The sequence below is a fragment of the Tubulanus polymorphus genome, chromosome 11 (assembly GCF_964204645.1).
Source record: "Tubulanus polymorphus chromosome 11, tnTubPoly1.2, whole genome shotgun sequence".
NCBI classification, from domain to species: Eukaryota; Metazoa; Nemertea; class Palaeonemertea; order Tubulaniformes; family Tubulanidae; genus Tubulanus; species Tubulanus polymorphus.
In genome coordinates this window covers 6,960,622-6,980,169 of record NC_134035.1, presented here as the reverse complement: position 1 = coordinate 6,980,169, position 19,548 = coordinate 6,960,622, and the positions used below count along the sequence as shown (strand labels likewise).

The 19,548-nt window shown below is 36.5% G+C and overlaps 2 protein-coding genes across 2 annotated transcripts in view; one reads left to right on the top strand and one right to left on the bottom strand.

The window, feature by feature from the left end:
- The first annotated feature begins 5,600 nt into the window (after positions 1–5,600).
- Positions 5,601–5,942, top strand: LOC141912968 (nuclear apoptosis-inducing factor 1-like). Its single transcript, XM_074804407.1, has one exon. The coding sequence runs from the start codon at positions 5,601–5,603 to the stop codon at positions 5,940–5,942; it is 342 nt and encodes a 113-aa protein (XP_074660508.1).
- A 3,543-nt stretch (positions 5,943–9,485) lies between these two features.
- Positions 9,486–19,548, bottom strand: part of LOC141912967 (beta-galactosidase-1-like protein 2) — a 146,873-nt gene continuing 136,810 nt past the window's right edge. Inside the window, exons 16-17 of the mRNA XM_074804406.1 lie at positions 9,890–10,006; positions 9,486–9,765 (exon numbers count right to left, since the gene is read on the bottom strand). The gene's annotated coding sequence lies outside the window, so the exon portion shown is untranslated. The remainder of the gene's footprint in view (positions 9,766–9,889; positions 10,007–19,548) is intronic.

The window sequence follows — 19,548 nt, the reverse complement described above, 5'->3', positions numbered from 1 at the left end:
CAATCACACTATCTTTCATTCACTCTTACAATCTGGTAATAGATGACAGATACAGACAGATTAATTACAAATTCATTAGATACAATTTAATTTTTCTTTTGAAAGTATCTATACACGACAGTTGTTTTAAACTTTTTGGCAAATTATTCCAGACAACAGGACCAGAAATTTTTACTGTGAATTGTGTTTTGTTAGTCCGAAATCTGGCAACACGAAAAGAATTCATATTTCTGGTTGAATACGAGTGTATATCAACATTCTTTTTGAAATACCGATTAAAGGAATTTTTACTGTGAATTGTGTTTTGTTAGTCCGAAATCTGGCAACACGAAAAGAATTCATATTTCTGGTTGAATACGAGTGTATATCAACATTCTTTTTGAAATACCGATTAAAGGAATTTGGCAATTTTGAATTATTGAATTTGAACATAAATAGACTTAATTGAAATTTTGTAATATGTCTAAATTTTAGGATATTCAATTTCTTGAAGATAGGGTCAGTGTGTTCTAGGAAATGAGACTTATTAACTATTCTTACTGCTCTTTTTTGTAGTAAAATTAGTGGATTAAGCTTGTTTGCATAATTACTTCCCCAGATTAAATTACAATATTGTAAATGAGGATAAACAAAACTATAATAAAGGGTAATAAGGATATTTGATGGGAAATGCTTTTTTAATCTGGTTAAAATTCCAATGGAGCGTGACACTTTACTGCAGACATATTTGATATGGACATCCCAATTTAATTTGTCATCTATAAAAAGACCAAGAAAATTCGTACTATGTACACGTTTGATTAATTCTCCATTTAACCATATGGAAGAATTAAAGTGATATACACGACCAAAAATCATAAAGTGGCATTTCGCAATATTTATTGAAAGTTTGTTTACTTGATACCAGATGCCAAGTTTCGCCAGTTCAGAATTTACTATGGAAACCAATTCTTTGATATTAGAGTTACTATAAAAACAATTCGTGTCATCGGCAAAGAGGATAAAATGGAGTAATTTGGACGCATTAACGCAATCGTTAACGTATAATAAAAAGAGCAAAGGGCCTAGAATAGAACCCTGGGGTACACCAATTGATACATTTAATGGAGACGATAAGGTATTGTTGAAACTTAAAACTTGACTCCTGTCAGTCAGGTAGCTTTTAAACCAATCATGAGGAACACCTCGGATTCCGTAATAATCAAGCTTCATTAACAAAATGTCATGGTTAACGGTGTCGAATGCCTTAGACAGGTCCAAGAATAATCCAATAGTAATATTCTTATTTTCCAAGGCTTCAGAAAGATTATCAACAACCTTGGTTAATGCCAAATCTGTTGAATGTTTTGAACGAAAGCCAAACTGGTCGGGGATTACAATATCCTGTTTGTTACAAAAGGAAACCAATCTGTTGTAAACTAGTTTTTCCAGAATTTTTGAGAAGCTAGGAAGCAAAGATATGGGTCGATAATTATTTAAAGAATTAGGGGCTCCGGATTTAAACAAAGGACAAACTTTCGCAATTTTGAGTTCATTGGGAACTATTCCAGTCTGAAGACTACGGTTAAAGATATGGGATAAAGGGAACTTAATGATGTCAATAACCTGTTTTATAACAAAAATACTCAAACCATCGACAACGGCAATCTTCTTTAAGGGGAAACCCGAGACCACATCACTTATTTCATGAGGTGAAGTCGGAAACAGAAATAGACTTTCATTGACACGTTTATTCATATATTGATGAAAGGATTGCCCTGTATCAGGGATTTGAGAAGCAAGCCTTTCACCAATATTTGCAAAAAAATTGTTAAACTCGTTGGCGATGTTTATATTACCAGAAATAACACGTTGATCAGAAGTAAAAGAATTAGGCATTTTAGAATAAATGTTTCTACCTAAAACTGTGTTCAACAGTTTCCACTTTTCTTTCATATCATTTCCAGCAGCGAGAAATTTTTCAGAATAATAATTAGATTCGGCTTTTGTTAATAAGCTTTGAAATGAGATTTTTGTACGAGTTGTATTTTGATTTTATTTTTTCTGAACGTGTTCTAATAAATTTCCTATAAAGGTTGTTTTTTGTTTTAATTGCTGCGATAATACCAGGAGTTATCCATGGTTTATGGAATGAGGGATTAATATGATTAACTGGTACCAGAGGAAAAACTTGATTAAAAACTAAAGAAACTTTTTCAATGAAAGTAGTGTATGCAACTGAGGGATTATCAGATGAATACACTTCACTCCAGTTAATATTCATTAGTAATCTGTTGAAATTAGAAATATTGCGCTGCGAGAAAATTCTAGTTTTAAAAGGTTGTCTGTCAGACAGAGGCTGATCACCACTGCAGATAGTAAATATTGGGTAATGATCCGAAAGGTCGGTCATAAAAATCCCAGATTTGTGAACATGTCGCAAATCGTTACAAAAAATATTGTCAAGTCACAAGTTGGCTTGTCAATCAAAGGTGAAAAAGAATGAGAAAATAAAGATTCGAGAAATATTTCAGTATCTTTGTGCGTATCATATTTCATGAGATCTATATTAAAGTCCCCCACCAGGTAGCAAAGTTTGTTCTCGCGAGTAATTTCTGCCGTTAAAACTTCAAATTCATCTTGAAAAGTTGGTAATTTTCCTCCTGGAGGTCTATATATTACTCCAACAATAATATTGGATTTTTTATCTAAAACAATTTCGATGAATAAAGATTCGAAAGTATGATTCCTAGTTGATAAGTCTGTCCGTACTTTGAAATTGAAATTTTCCTTTAGGAAGAGAGCTACGCCGCCACCAAGTTGACCATTGGCGCGGGATCTAAAAATACTCGTGTAACCGTTAATTCTATACAAATTAGAGTTAGAATTATTTGAATTAGTCCAAGTCTCGGTCAAACCAATGACCGAAAATTGATCATTACAACAATTCAAAAAATCAGTTAAACTGTCAAAATTTTTGTTGACACTTCTGATGTTATGAGAAATGATGGATAGACTTCCCCGTTCAAGAGGAGAACCCTCGTCAACATTAAAGTACAAACAACTGTTGTTTGTACAAGGTATATCAGTTACTGAGCTTTTCATACAAATAACAAGTCATAGTGTTGGACTAATATTCAACGTATTGTTTTTTCCTGGTTTTTTCTATTGAAGGTGGTGTTCCGGATAGTGATCTCTCCTTTCGTTTTGCCGAGGTCGGTATGCAGAAAGCATCACTAGTGACGCCATCTATTGCCTCGCAAAAGTATTTAAGCAATGCAAGCTTGCCGGTTTCACTGAGGTGATACAATAAAAGTGGTCCAAAGCTTTACCAGACGGTTTAAGTTTCAATATAGTGTCATTATCAATAAACATGATATTCTGTTCCGCGCATAGTTTCCCGATATGGTTGTTAACTGCTATTGCAAGGCTGTTGTACTCTTTTACGTTGTTGGAGTTACCTTTTCTTGGAATGATACTAGAGAAGTGAATCTGGGCTTCATTGAAATGTTCCGTTGTTTTGGCCATGGCTAAGGACAGATTCACCACAACAGTGTCACTGTCATTTTTGTTGTTACTTATATCGTTTGTACGGTGGAGAATAACGTCAGTAATCGACGATCGATCTGATGAAATCTTTTCACCGCTAGCACCAGGCTGGCAAATAACCGTGCCATTCGGAAACTCGACGTCACGGAGGTTAGAATCACCGATTACCAATACATTATTTGTAATAGTATTGGACTGCGGTTCGCTTGACGTTTTCTCGCAATAGTCACGCGCTTCGTTGGATATCGTGTCGCTCAGAGTCACGGTACAATCACGAGCTTTATGCTCTGCGGCGCCACATTTGAAACACTTAAATCGTGACGGACAGTCAGCTGAGCGATGATCGCCAAGGCAATGTTGACACCCTATACCCTCATAGTACACTCTTACGCGGAATCCATCGATTGATGTGAAGTTTGGAATAACTTTATTAACTTGTTTCAATTTCAAATATCTGGTCCCAGTATATATTTGAGTGTCCCTTATCACGCCTTTTTTACCGATCCTTCAACATAATCACCATAATTTTTAATAAAGTTGACAATGGTCAGATCCGACATCTCATACGGAGCATCGACTATTTTCACAGACAAAAAGGTTAAATCTACATCATCCGGAGTGATTTTATTCCCTCGAAAGATTAATCCGGATTGTTTCAGAAGATCTTTAGGCTACTCGTTTCATCTACTGCAGTAATTATGCAAAATTTTGACGTTATTTGAATCGCTGCTATTTTACTCACGTCACCGTCGGCACTGTCCTTTATAGCGTTAATTACATCTTGATGAAGAATTTTTCCGTTTACCTCATTCAGAGGAAACTTGATAGAACACTTCCAATCCAATGAACCCATTACTCGTTATAAATCCACAGTGAAAAACACTTGATAAATAATTTTTGTCAGGACATATACGAATGCGTGATCGCACTAGTCCGCCATCTTGAATCTTTCTGTAAGAATGTAAGCTTCATTGAAATTATTCAACTTGTTTTTACTTTTACAACAGTGGACAATTTCTGACAATACGAGGGGTTGTTTTAAAAGTAATTCATTCGCATGTTTGACTCACAGTGAAAGTTAAGAAGGGATGCAATTTTTTGCTTGTAATTATTGTCTATCATCAGTTTCTGTAATTTTAACACACAGGAGCCAGTTGCCAAAAATTGGTCAGAGTGCTTAGTAGCCAAAATGACAATTGAAAGTTCGTTGTTACTATGGTTTTTATCCATTGTCATCTTTTACCAACTTATGAGTAACTGGCCCCTGAAGGTTTCGTATCGCATATAACGTGATGGGAATAGATACAAATCCTTATTCTTATAATTATGAAATATTATACTTGGGAGAACAACTTATCCCAAATGGAGTTCCAAGCATTATGATGAGTCTCGAAAATCAGATTCCGTCTTTAGCTAAATCCTGGTACGTTGGTGTCAATTGCAAAAATGTTTAAGCCTGAAAATCAACAGTATCTTCTCCAATTGTATAATTTTGGAGAAAAGCAGTCACCAATTGTGATGGAAAAAATTGTTGAATGCTTCTCCATAATGTACAGTGAAATAATAGTCCAGGAGCTGGCCCACATTTAATCAACAGTTTTAGTCAAGAAAGTTTGAGGTGTGGAATGTCAAGGTTGGCCCATATCTACTTAGGAAAGGAACGTCTTAAGTTTCAAAGCCATGCCTGCGGGGGGTATGTGGGCCCCTTAAATTCCCCAAAAATTGTTTTAATCAACAGTTTTTGTCCAGCATTAATCTCAACATAAATCAGTACGGCATGGGCCAACTAAAATAAAATCATAACTTAAGATGAAATTTTCTGTGCCTAGGGTCCCTTAAGACCCCCTTTTTCGGGGGCCTAGGCAACTTTTAATCAACAGTTTTTGTCCAGGGCCCGGTTCCATAGTCGAGACTTAAAATAAGTCTAGTCTTAAGTCATTTTTTGTCTTAAATCCTCTAAGACCGACTTTGCTAAGTTGGTCTTAATTTTGCGTTCCAAAGAGTGGTCTTAGTGTTGGTCTTAGTTAAGACAGTCTTAAGCCCTTTTTTAAGGACTTAAGACTGAATCCAAAATGGCGGAGATTTTAAATGACAGTATCGCGCGGAAGAGATCTTTCAATTATACGACGGATGAAACTAATCTTTTAGTTAAATTAGTTAATGACAATAACGCAATTTTATCGGGTGCATTTAGCAATACTATAACCGCTAAACGAAAACGCGAAATTTGGGAAGAAATCTGCTCGAAAGTGAACGCGATCGGCGTAGCGCGAAGAACGGTCGATGAAATCAAGAAAAAGTGGAAGAATATCAAAGGGGAGGCGAAAAAGAAATTCGTTAAACAAAACAATTTGATTTCCAAGACCGGTGGAGGACCTCCACCCTCTGAGTTGGACCACGCAACCAGAACGTGATCGAATTGTGGTGTGACAATCCAACGTGGTGCGGGATCGACGGCGTGGAAACGTTCATTCTACAAAGTAAGTTTATTGTTTCTATCTTTTTGGATTTAAATCATTCACGATTCACCATTTGTTTAAGAATGGTGAGGGTGTGGGGTGTTTGTTAGTTGTCTAGAGCTCATAGTTTGTTTGTTTAATCAGAATCAGTCTAGCCTGCCCTAACTCATTTTCGTCTGTGTGTAAACAAAGGTGACCCTGACCTAGTACGTCATCTGATCACGCACCTGCTAACTGGCGCGCACCTGCTAACTGGCAACATTTGAATCGAATCCCAAACTAATTGACTTTATAGGAAGATTCCTACCTTGACAGCTATTGGAAGACTTATCCACATATATATCTAACTATATTCCAATCTAGCATTGCATGACTGAACTGTATCCCCGGCTAAATCCATAGCAATCGAGTATTAAACATGATTTAATAAACTCATCGTCGTAAACCGTAGTGTCAGGCGACAGCTCTTTCCCATGAAGTATATTCCCATTCTAAGCTAAATTGACGCATAGTTCGAATCCCGTAAATTCATATTGTTTCTAATTTTAGACGATGGAGCGGAGCAAATCCGAAATATTGAAGCTCCCAATGCAATACCTCTGCCCACAATTACGACAAATAATCTAGGTAAAGCTTACATATAGTTCTTTTACAGTGCTTAAATGATTCCAGTGTATTTTTTGTTTGAAAAATAGACAAGTAGTACTAGTACGCTACATAAAACAAATTGTTTCGAGTTATTTTTAGCTCTATTGGTATTCTCGTATGAAATTATTCAATCTTTCATGAATAAATAGTATATTCTTACCGTTAAAGGAGATGACCAAGCAAATAAAAATGTAACGCTGATTGAAACAGCTATGGGAGATGGCCCGCATGTCATGATTGAAGGAGGTAAGTATTGGAAACGTTACATACCGGTATACTGTATTCCATCTGTAACCCGACTGGGTACCTTGATATTATATACGTGTTTTTCAGGAGTAGGCCTACAGGCAGCAGAAACAGAGCAAGCTAGTTCATCTAAGGCTGATGGTAGATATTTTTTAAATGAATGAAATTTTGAAGAACTAGAATAGAACGCTTAGTTTAATATTCTATTTGATTATAGGCAACAAGAAAAAGAGAACGGCGACACAGGCAGATCTCATCGAGCTTCAGATGGAGTATGTGAAAAGAAAGATGATGAAGACTGACCTCGAAATAGAAAAAATTAAAATTGAATTAAATCTACTGAAAAAACAAGAAATTTAAATTTAATCAAATGCCAATTAACATATTGTTATTGTTATGATTAATTTTATGTTTAACTCTTTGAATTTATATTACCATACGATACATGTTATAAATATTCTCAAAAAATATATATTTGAGGTTAAATATTTACAAAAAATATTCTTGAACAATGTGATTTCTTGTTTCTTGCCCGCGATTTCCAAGAACTTCACGAACAGCCTCTTGTTCTGGCAAATCGACTTCAAAGTTTTCATCAAAATCTAAAGGTTCATTCAAGTTGATCGCTATATTATGCAAAACCACGCACGCCGAAAATATCTTACAAACTTTTTCTGGCTCCATACGAATTTCGCCATGAAGACAGTGGAACACTCCAAATGTTCTTTCAATGAGGCTACGAGTCATCTTATGAGCCCTATTATAACTTTCTTCGGACCTGTCTCCGGGCTGATGAAATGGGGTCATCAAGTACGGTTTTAATGGATAGCCGCTATCTCCCAAAACCAGTCCATTTCTCAATCCTCCGATTGCAGGATTTCCCTCAAAATACCTATTATACGTAGGATATTTAGTCAAATCACCTCACAATTCTACATTACAATTCTTGAAAATGTGAAACTTACCTCCCGATTTGTGAAGTTCGCAGGATATGGCTATCGTGAGTGGCTCCTGGCCAGCGCGCTACTACATTAGTAAAACGACCTAGAAAATATCAATTTTCTATGAATCAATATTTCTTTGATCAACTTTGGATTGACGAAAATATGAATATGCCAATAATTTGGTGAGGGTTTACCTTTGTTGTCACAAACAGCTTGAATATTCAATGAATGATACCGCTTGCGGTTTACGTAGTCATTTTCGTGATGATGTGGTCTTTGTATTCGGATGTGTGTACAGTTGATGCACCCAATAACTGATGGAAAATGGGCTATGTCATAGAATCCTTGCATTATCTCGCGCTTTGTATTTTCGTCGGTTGGCCATCTTACAAATCTTGGTATTTGGTCAACGATTGCATTTGTTACTCGAGTTATTATGCGTGAAACGGAACTCTTCGCTATACCAAAAGTATCCCCAATTACTTGCAGAAAATGCCCTGTGGCATAAAACCGAAGCGCGATTAAAATCTGCCAAACTACTGAGATTGGTTTCCCTCTTTCGTTATCCTGCATAGGCGTCAACGCGTCTCCGAATGTTCTCACAAGAAAATCGATGCCCTCTGGCCTGAATCGAAACCGTTCTTTCAACTCATCAGCGGTAAAAACCTCTAATGGGTTACCTAACCGACGAAATTCTCTTTCTTTTCGAGCTGGCAAAATTATACCCAAAAGTAAATGCGCCATTTTGTATTTTTCCTTAGATGTTAAGACCGGTCTTAAATATTTAAGTCCACTAATGGACAGACTTAAAAATATCAGACTTAAGACTGTGGCTTAAGCTTAAGTCTTCTCTCTGGAACAGAAAACCTTCGGTCTTAAGAAAATAAGACCAGATTTAAGATTTAAGACCACTTTTTGGACTTAAGTCTCGACTATGGAACCGGCCCCAGGTCTGATTCTACCTCAGAATCATAGTATTTTATGTGCTGATTCAGAAAATGTAACTTAAGACGAGATTTTCCCTGCCTAGCCCCACTTAAGACACCTTTAAAACCCCCTAATGCCCCCTTTTGTCAAAAAACTGGCTTTAATCAACAGTTTTTGTCCAGCATTAATTTCAACACAAATGAGTAGGACATGGGCCAACTGAAATAAAATCATAACTTAAGACGAAATTTTCTGTGCCTAGGGTCTGTAACCGGCTGGTTGTTGTATCAGCAGGCTGGGGAACTAGCATTTACACCCGCGGTACAGGATTCCATCCATCAGGCATTTAAACCTTATATGTACAATCTTAATTGCATCCCGGAATGAGAATGATTATCATAACTTTACATAGTCTTTATATACAGAATCATGAGTATAATGTGAGAACTAGGTGTCAGATCAGGACTCACAAACTAACACCTAGTGACATATTTGAGAGACATTAATTAATTATTGATGAGCACTGACTAGAGCTAATTACTATGAAAACATATTGAGTAATGTCACATGTTGATTACGATTTAAGCACATTTTGATACTATATTCAGTTATTAAATTATTAGTATAATAATAATAATTATAATAATAATAATAATTTTAATTATAATCATTATTATTATTATTATTAAGCATTTCATGTAGTAAGAGATATGAAATATTATGAACCATTCGATATGAAATTGTTGATACATATGATTATAAACTATGTGACTTATATCAGGGTGACAATTGCGCACCAACTGATGCCCTCTCTAAAAATGGTTTGCCTCAGGAAACAAATTGGTATAACAGAAGCGAAAACTGTGACACCGAATTCATTCCAAAATGATATATGGTAACACATGATCAAAGAGAAAGGTGAGTGAAGAGACAGATTTAGACTAAGATCCAAGGTTTGGAATATCTGTTAGCAATATAGAGTTGCTGGCTTGATGCTGTTCGAATATCAACACCTGAAAAAGATCAATTCAATTTACATGTCGTTTAGTCTCCTCTTAGTCTCAATTCTTCTATGTGTCTCAATCTAATATCATTTTATTAGTGAAAGTTTCCTTATGAAAATATCTAGCTACATACCTCATTTTCACCCTTTTTCAATAATGGACCGGGTAAATATAAGGTCCTCTGTGGACCGATATCCCAGTAACGTCCCAAATTAAATCCATTTATGAACACAACACCTTTTTTCCATCCCTAGAATAAGCAAGAGAACCATTAGGTACTGGAACCACAATCAGTGCTTATAAGCTTTAAATATTAATATAATATTAAATGCATTATAATTCCAAGAAAAAATACAGTAAAACCTCCCTTAATGAACACCTCCCTTAGTGAACACTTCTTGCCCGGAACCAAATGTTCCCTACTCATTTTCAATTAAACAGAACCTCCATTTAGTGAACACCTCCCTATAACAAACAGTGAACGCTTTTTCTGGTACCAAATGAGCATTTTTCCTCTCTATTGTGAACAGTGGTCCCATCCCAGAATGTCTAGACAGTCAAAATTGCTAGTATACTCATTGTTATCAGCATCTAGTTGTTCGTCACATACCGTATGTACATAACTCATGGTCATTCAATGGCTAGTTGTGTTTAATAGTCCCCAGGCAGTACTGATTAGGTTAATTGGAGACTACAATTGTGAATGGACAGCTGTTATTGTTTTGGATTAATGCTTAATATTAGGGAGTAGTTATTCAAACTGCTGGTAGGTGGCGTGACACAACGAGACTACAGGTACTGAACTCTGCGGACGTACTTTCGGCGCGCTCCTTGAATTGTTTAAACGACCGTCAAGGTAAATTTTCACATTTCACTTAGAAACATTATCCAAGGAAACTATTTTTTCTACCTTAGATCTATTATATTCCGTTGCCGTTTTTGTGCGTTTAGCCCGTATTAGCTGAGAATTTAGTATTAATTATTCGGCCACGACAGACACTAAAAACTAGCTTATATCAAACGAATTAACATTGCATAGTCGACAAAGACTAATCGCACCGGTTGATGACAAACGAACTAACGTGCGTAGGGCCTAGATTAGTTTAATTCTTTGCGTCCAGTTAATCCCGTTTCTATATATTGAAACTTAACCGATTTGTTTTTCTTTTTCAACCACAAAATCTGTGTGATATTCGGTGAGATCTGGAGAAAATGGCGGGAAGACAAAGTGTTTCACCCCCTAACAAGAAGCAGAAGACTGCAGCATCAAATCGTCCGAATCGCCAGAATCATAAGTCGACTGAGGAAACGGCATCACGTGTGGAAGCAGACAATGGAATATCGTCAAAACTTGATGCGATTCTTTCCCAGCTTTCGAAATTAAAGCTTCTAGACGACTTGCAGAGGGACATGACCGAAGTTAAACAATCGCTTGAATTTTGCCACCAGGACGTATTACAACTAAAGAGTGAAAACGAACAACTTAGAAGCAAAGTTCGCGATTTAGAGAAAGTTGTCGCTGATCAGGATGCAATTATCAAATCGGACCATGAACTACTCCTAGATCAGCAATGGCGTAGCATGCGCGATAATTTGATCTTTTACGGCGTCGAGGAATCCGAAAATGAGAATACCGAGGACTTAATTAAAGGCCTTTACGAGAAAGACCTTAAGTTACCGAAGACGACCGTGGACTCATTCAAATTCGCGCGAACACATCGCCTTGGACGAAGGAAAAACGAACAGAAAAAACCACGCCCAATTGTTGCAAAATTCAAATTCTTCAAAGATCGTGAACTGGTACGTTCAGTTGCGAAAAATCTCGCGGGCTCGTCTTTAGGACTGAATGAACAGGTGCCTGAGGAATGGACGGCGAGACGACGCGAAAAGCTACCCGAGCTGAGAGCCGCGAAAGCGAACGGAAAACAAGCTTTCTTTGTACGGGACAAACTCGTTATCCGCGAAAACCGTGACCGCGTACCGATGGACAGCCACTAGGAACCAGCGGAGGGACTTTGCGTACAATTCGTAGACCGGACTGTCCTTGTATCTCGAAGTTGTTGTTATGTTATAGAATTTGTAAATAGTGTAAATTTATGTGACAGTTATCCAAATGTAAATAGAAATATCGTTGGCTGGCATGTAAATTCTCATACGGTAGATACATACCCTGATGTAAATAGTAACAATCATGTACCTGATGTAACTCCTAACAATTTCATTTCTGATGTAAATAAGCGAAATGTTAACACTTCTGATTTAAATAAGCAAAATGTAACTAGTACAGCAAACATAAGTGAAATTCCTTGTATCAAATCATCATTAAAGTTTTCTACGCTGAATGTATGTGGCCTTATAGCTAAACTCGATATCCCAGAATTCTGTGAATTGATTAGCAATAATGACATCACATGTCTAACTGAAACTCACTTAGATGATTTAGACGGTAATTTAGGTTGTAGCTTGCCCGCCTCCCATATGGCGCACTTTAAAAATAGGAAAAAGTTTTCAAAAAAAAGGATCAGGTGGCGTCGGTATCATATATAGGAAGTTCATGAAAAATAAAATAAAACCAATTTCGACTGACTCTGCGTTTGTATCTTGGTATTTATTAGATAAAGATTTATTTAATCGCGACAAACATGTACTTTTAGGTGTAATTTATATTCCTCCAGAAAATAGTCGTTATTATTCAGAAATAGCTATCAGAGAAATTGAAATAGAGTTATTGCAATTGAAAGTTGAGTATGATTTCAATGTGTTAATTTCTGGTGACTTTAATGCTTACACCGCTTGTATGCCAGACTTTTTGGAACCTGATAATCAGATAATTCAAGATGATAACTTAGACCCTATTGTTGACTCATTGATTAATTTAGGCGTTCCCACAACTAGAAATAATCAGGACAAAAGAAAGAATAATACAGGCTATCAACTAATAGATTTGTGTAAGAACCATTCACTAATTATCCTCAATGGCAGATGTGGCAATGATCAGACAGGTAATTATACTTTTAGGAACACTTGTGTCATCGATTATTTTGTGTGTGATTTAGAACTGTTTGGTTATGTTGAGGACTTTGAAATAATGCCTTTTGACCCATTATTATCTGATGGACATAATCCTATTAATCTGTGCGTGTATACGAATTCTAGGTACACCATTGCTAGCGATAATGAAAGGGGTAATGAACACGCGAACTTTAACACTTCAGTTAGGTGTGACAGTACTAGATCAAATCAATTTTTCCTGAATGTAGAATCAAGATTACGAGATAATGATTTAGATAAGTTACTGTTGGACGGGTTGCAAGATCTAGGAAATCAATCGCCAGATGACATTAATGGACTTACCGATAGATTTGTATCTTCTTTATTATCAAGTGCTGATGAGTGTAATTTGATGTACCATAGAAAAAGTAGGAAAAGTAATAACTGCAAAAAACCGGTCCGCAAAAGATGGTTTGGCAGGGACTGTAGAGATGCACAGAAGAAATATAATTATATGAAAAAAAGATATAGGGGTTGCCCTACCCATTCCAATTTTGAATCCCTTAAGAACTCGTCTAAAAACTATAAAAAGGTCATCCGAGGAAATAAGAAGACACAAAAGGATGAATTTATTAAGGAATTGAGAGAATGCGAAATTAATAACCCAAAAAAGTATTGGTCGATGCTAAACTCTGCGAGCGGAACAAAAAATAATGAGGCTAATATAGATATTGATATTTTTCTTGAACATTTTATGAGATTAAATGATTTGAATAATGTTAACAATGAAAACGATGATGATGATGAGCCCCCAGACGTGGGTGACCATCCTGTCTATGACAATTATATTTTGAACAGTGATATAACCAGTGATGAGGTAATTAAGGCTATGTCTTTACTCAAAAACAATAAGGCCCCAGGCATTGATGGAATCACGAATGAGCTGTTGGGAGTTAGTCAGTATCCGTTTTTAGTTGATATATTACAAAAATTATTCAATTTAGTTCTTAAAACAGGATATGTTCTAGAGATGTGGTCTATAGGCGTCATCAAACCCATTTTCAAAAAGAATGGCGATCCCTCTAATCCTGATAATTATAGAGGTATTACCTTAGTTAGCTGTCTTGGTAAATTATTTACAAGTACCCTAAATCAAAGATTGTCAACATTCCTAGATACGAATCACATTATAAGTGAAGCCCAGGCTGGCTTTAGATCGAAATATTCCACCATTGATCATATTTACACGCTTAAAACAATCGTAGAGCTGTATCTTTGTCAGGGAAGAAGACTTTTTTGCGCCTTTGTTGATTTTAAGAAAGCTTTCGACTCGATTTGTAGGGTAACGTTATGGCGAAAATTAATTGCTAACAGTGTTAATGGAAACTTTTTCAATGTGGTCAAAAATATGTATAATTCCATAAAATCATGTGTTAAATTAAATGGTTGCACGTCACAATACTTTGCAGCTGATAGAGGCTTAAGACAAGGCGAAAATCTCTCACCTATCCTCTTTTCGTTATTCTTAAACGACATTGAAGAATTTTTCATTGATCTTGGAAAACCGACTTTGTCATTTATAGAAAAACTAAATTTGAATCGTGATCAGGATATTGATACTTTACTGAATCTATTCATAATACTATACGCAGATGATACAGTTATTCTTGCTGAGGATGCGAAATCTCTTCAGCTACACTTAGATACCTTATTTGAATATTGCGCGGCTAATGGTCTCACTGTTAACTCAGAGAAAAATAAAGTACTAGTATTTGCGCGAAGTAAATCCCGGATAAAAACGATTTCGAAATTTATGTTTGGTGATCAAGAGTTAGAGGTAGTTGAAGATTATGTTTATCTCGGAGTAAAATTCAATTGGAATGGTAACTTTGCTAAGGCAAAAAAGTATCTTTACGATAAAGCTATGAGAGCTATGTTTTCGATCGTTCATAAAGGCAGACATTTGAAATTGCCCATAGATGTTATGTTTAAATTATTTGATACGTGTGTTGCTCCAATAGCCATGTATGGGTGTGAGATCTGGGGATACGAATCTTGATTTATTAGAAAATACTCATTGCTTCTTCTGTAAAATCTTAATGAAAGTGACGAAATATTCTCGCAACTTACAAGTTTTATCAGAGCTAGGACGTTACCCTTTGAATATAGATGTTAGACGCAGGATTATTTAACTTTTGGGTTAAAACAGTATCTGGAAAGCAAACCAAACTTAATTCAATACTCTATAAAATATCTTTCAATTTATTTTTAAGGGATAAATTTAAGAGCCCTTGGTTATCATATATAAAGAAAACGTTTGATGACTGTGGTTTGTCCTGCATTTGGACGCAGCAATTCATGACTAACAGTAAATCTTTTTCAAAACGAATAAAACAGATACTCCGTGACCAGCACCTTCAAGAAACTGTATCTGCCATAAATACTAATCCGATATACACTAACTTTAGGCAATATAAAAATGATATTAGGTTAGAGAAGTATATAATAGAACTTGGTGATGACTTAGGAACTAGTTTATTTGAATTTAGGGTGGGGTCCTATATTTTACCTGTGAACAAATTTTCAAGCCTTCATTTAGACAGAGCCGAGAGAATATGCCCCACTTGTAATACTTTAGGTGACGAATCCCATTTTCTGTTTGACTGTACCTTACTTAACGAACAACGCAAAAACTTTTTGAATTTGAATACCTTAAATACCCTTGATATTCTGAAAAACCCAACGGTCAACTTAGCTAAATTCATTTAGACCGGCTTAGATGTATATAGATCCCTCCAATAGTATATATAGTATTGTAAATAGTTGATGTATATAATAGTATATATAGTATTGTAAATAGTTGATGTATATATATATATATTTCGTTACGTTTTCATTCTCTAAATTTTAATCACTTCAGTGTTGTTTTGTAAATATTTGTATATACATGTGTAATAGTTTTCTTCCATATACCATGGAAATGGTTGGAGTGTAAATAACTCGTAATCGTAATCGTAATCGTAGTCCGAGACTTCCTCTATTTAGTGAACACCTCTCTATAGTGTACAATTTCTTCGGAACCCCGAGTGTTGACTATAGAGAGGTTATACAGTACCCTCAAGTCGATTAAAAGTTTATCAAATATATTTACTGACCCTTCAAGATATTTGTGAAGATTGACTGAGGAATAGTAACTTAGCTTCAAACATGCTTAAAAGTCCATGGTTCAAAAAATGCCTTAAACATCTGTGCTGCTGCATCATTATTGCAAAAGTATTATGGGAATGATAAGACGGGTTGCTGAAAACTACTCGAGCTGTAAACCGCAATAGCCATCATGATGAATGGTCAAATCATAGCATAAGCGACGACCAGTCTGCATTATCAAAACGGTACCCATCCAAAGACAAGATCACCAGATAATGAAATCTACTATTTCAGACAAGTAATGGTTCATTGTTCCTTATTTAGGTATGGATTTTGAATAGGTAACAACCCTCTGGGCAGGTCGTGAGAGGTTGCCTGTCGGTTTGTTTGGAGGTAATCGATACTGGAGGATGTGAATACTAAAACTATTATGCCGAATCGATTTATGGTGTTTAAGTGATAATAGACACGAAAACTAGGGGTCCAGGGACACCATGCCCACTTGGGAAGTGGTTTCAAATGCTCAAAAATCTAACAATTTTAATAAATAACGCCCCCTAGTGACCATATACAAAACAAATGACCTAGAAACCTACCACAATCATAGTACATGTCAGCAGCTATGATTTTGTAATTGATTGTGATAACAAAATATGCCTTGTTACCAATTTGATATGGAAATACTATGCTATTCTACTATTCAATGCCCCCTGGTGACCATATGGAAAACCCAATAAAAAAACCTTAAAACTCACCACAATCGTAGTAAATGTCATGAACTACAACTTTGCAATGGATCATGGTAACAAAATATGCCTAGGTACCAATCTAATAAGGAAATACTAAGTTATTCTACTATTCAACGCCCCCTGGTGACCATATACAATAACTTATGTCCTTAAAACCCAACAGAATCATGGAAGATGTCATAAGCTACAACTTTGCAATTTATTGTGGTAACAAAACATGCATAGGTACAAATATAATATAGAAATACTAAGTTATTGTATTATTCAACGCCCCCTGGTGGCCACATACAAAAACCAATGACCTTGAAACTCACCAAAATCATAGAACACGTTATGGGCTACAACTTATCAATTGAATATAGTAACACAATATGCTTAGGTATCAATTTAATGTGGAAAAACTTTTTCCCACCTACGAATGAGTACGTCATAATTGGCTGATCAAAAATACCTGTCTCAGGTATAAAACATCCCTTTCCAAAGAATACCCATCACAAATTGCAATGAGAAATGGCAAACCAGTAGGAAGCTACAGGACCTAGAATTCTGGCCAAAATTGACATTTTTGGGCACTAAAAACGTCATCTTGAGTCAGATCGACCCAATTTTTCTTATGCTGATGGGCCCTTGGAAGATTCAAACATAAACTAAAGATCAAGGTAATTGATCAAAGCGTCTTCAAAATTTCCCTCGAAAACGTCGAAAATGTGTAAAAAGTGCTGATTTTGGCGAACAACAATGGCTGCCAGTCGGCCATCTTGAATCTGACAGGGCCAGTTTTTGGGCTGAAGATGTGTCTAGGATACATGTATAAACCAAATATCAAGACATTACCATGAAGCGTCTTCAAAACTTCCCAAAATAACTGGATTCCGTCTATCGACGGACAACGGACGAAAAGTGAACGCAATAGCCCGCTGGGACTAAAGTCCCAAGTAGGCAAAAAAAACATCAAAAAAGTTGAACCAGTAACGAAAGTTGAACCGGTAGTGAGAAATTTGAATCGGGAACAGGTAACGGTTCCTTGTTCCTTATTGGGAGGTGAATTCTGAATAGGAAAAACCCTCTGGGGAGGTCGTGAGAGGTCGTCTGTTGGTGTTTTTGGAGTTAATCAATACCGGATTATGCGTCGATACTAAAACCATAACGCCAAATCGATTTATGGAGTTTTAGTGATAATAGAGGCGAAAAAATATTAAAAAGTTGAACCGGTAACGAGAGTTGAACCAGTAATGACAAAATCTGAATAAGGAACAAGTAATGGTTCCTTGTCCTTATTCGGAGATGAATTCTTAATAAGTAATGGAACAAGGAATAAGGAACAAGTAACAAACTTCAATGGGGTGTTTTTGAAAGGTACATTCCCTTGTAGTTGCCGTGCCAATCCGTAGTAACTTTGTTACGTAACCGTCTCCTCATCATACCGTAGTGCCAGTGTGAGGTAGAAGTCATCGTGACCGTTCCCGTACAGAGGCAGGATTATAGCGAACAATACCACACCGAACCATGAGTTCGATTTCACTATGTTGGTCCACCAGCATGGTGTTTTTTAATGCAAATTAGTCTTGTTTAAAATTTATCTGCATATGATACAAACGTTTTTTTCGTCAAGTTAACCCCGGGCGTATGCATAATTGATTTTTAAGTTCAAATATTTTCAAACAAAACTTTTTCTATCAACAGATTATCCTTTGTCTAAAGGCTCGCTTTTGTCGACAAGCAACGCAACGCCTACCGACGCAACTGGGTTTATCGCCGATTAGCGGCAACTAGCGGCCTACGAGAGGCCGTCAGTTGCTCCTCAATCGGTTCGACATAAGCCGGCTTGCGACGGCAACGCGACGCCTACTGACGCCTACCGACTCGTCGCAAGCCGTATCCGGCTAGTTGCCCATGTTCTACTGCGGCCTACGGTAGGCGGGCAGTTGCTTTCGATCGCAGCCGACATAAGCTCATCTGCGACGCGACGGAACTGAGCGCAGGGGTTCCAGCCAATGAGTGACCGTATATACATAGTACAAATTATCACCGCTAGTTAGCGTCCTTGGTAATTAGTCATTAACTTTAAAATTCAAGTAGTTCAAAACGTAAACCAAACCTTCAGCACGGCAGAAGGCTGGACCGAAAATCTAGAAACGAAATTGGTAGAATTATGGTGTGAGCGGCCATCTTTATACAATGTCGCTGTCACTAAGATTAACAGCTTCGTTGATTTTGGTGAGCTACATGTGTAAGTAGACGAGGGCGCTATCATCCCAGCTCCGCAGTGAATATTGCATTCTACGCCGGGCATCAACATGGAATTTTCAGCACAGTGTTCGATGCTTATTAATCATTCTCATTTTTCTCCGAATTTTAGTTAGAGTAAATCGGATGAAAACTATTTATTTTATTTAGTTCATAACTTTTGAACCGGGTATCAGAAAACTGTATAAGTCACGTGATACAAGCAGAAAACTGTATTAGTCACGTGATATAAGATGAACCGGTTTTTCGAAACACATCTTAGCTGCTTAAGCGCATGAGAGGAGCTGGTTATATGTCCTTACCCAGGCCTAATATCATAGTCAAATATACCTTGTCAATCTAAATTTCATCAAAAAATGTTCTATGAAATTGGCGAAAATTATGCAAAAAATGAGAAATAAATGGTTTTGAAAAATAGAAAATGTCCCCAGAATGAATATTTTTCCCTATATATAGATAGATATACCTAATGGCTATGAAAAAATATGGTCCATTAGGTCTTGGAAAAGATTTGATAGAAAGGGGGGGGGTCAAAAATCCAATATATCAAAATTCATGATTTTGACCTGGCCCCTTCCTCTACCGCGAACCCTGGCTCGATTCGCTAATCGTTTTCACTAGAATCATTGTCTCCAACCTACATATTGCCGTAAGATCT

Bases quoted from the DNA above. Each gene is read 5' to 3' on its own strand.
- LOC141912968 (XM_074804407.1), top strand. From the start codon at position 5,601: ATGGCGGAGATTTTAAATGACAGTATCGCGCGGAAGAGATCTTTCAAT.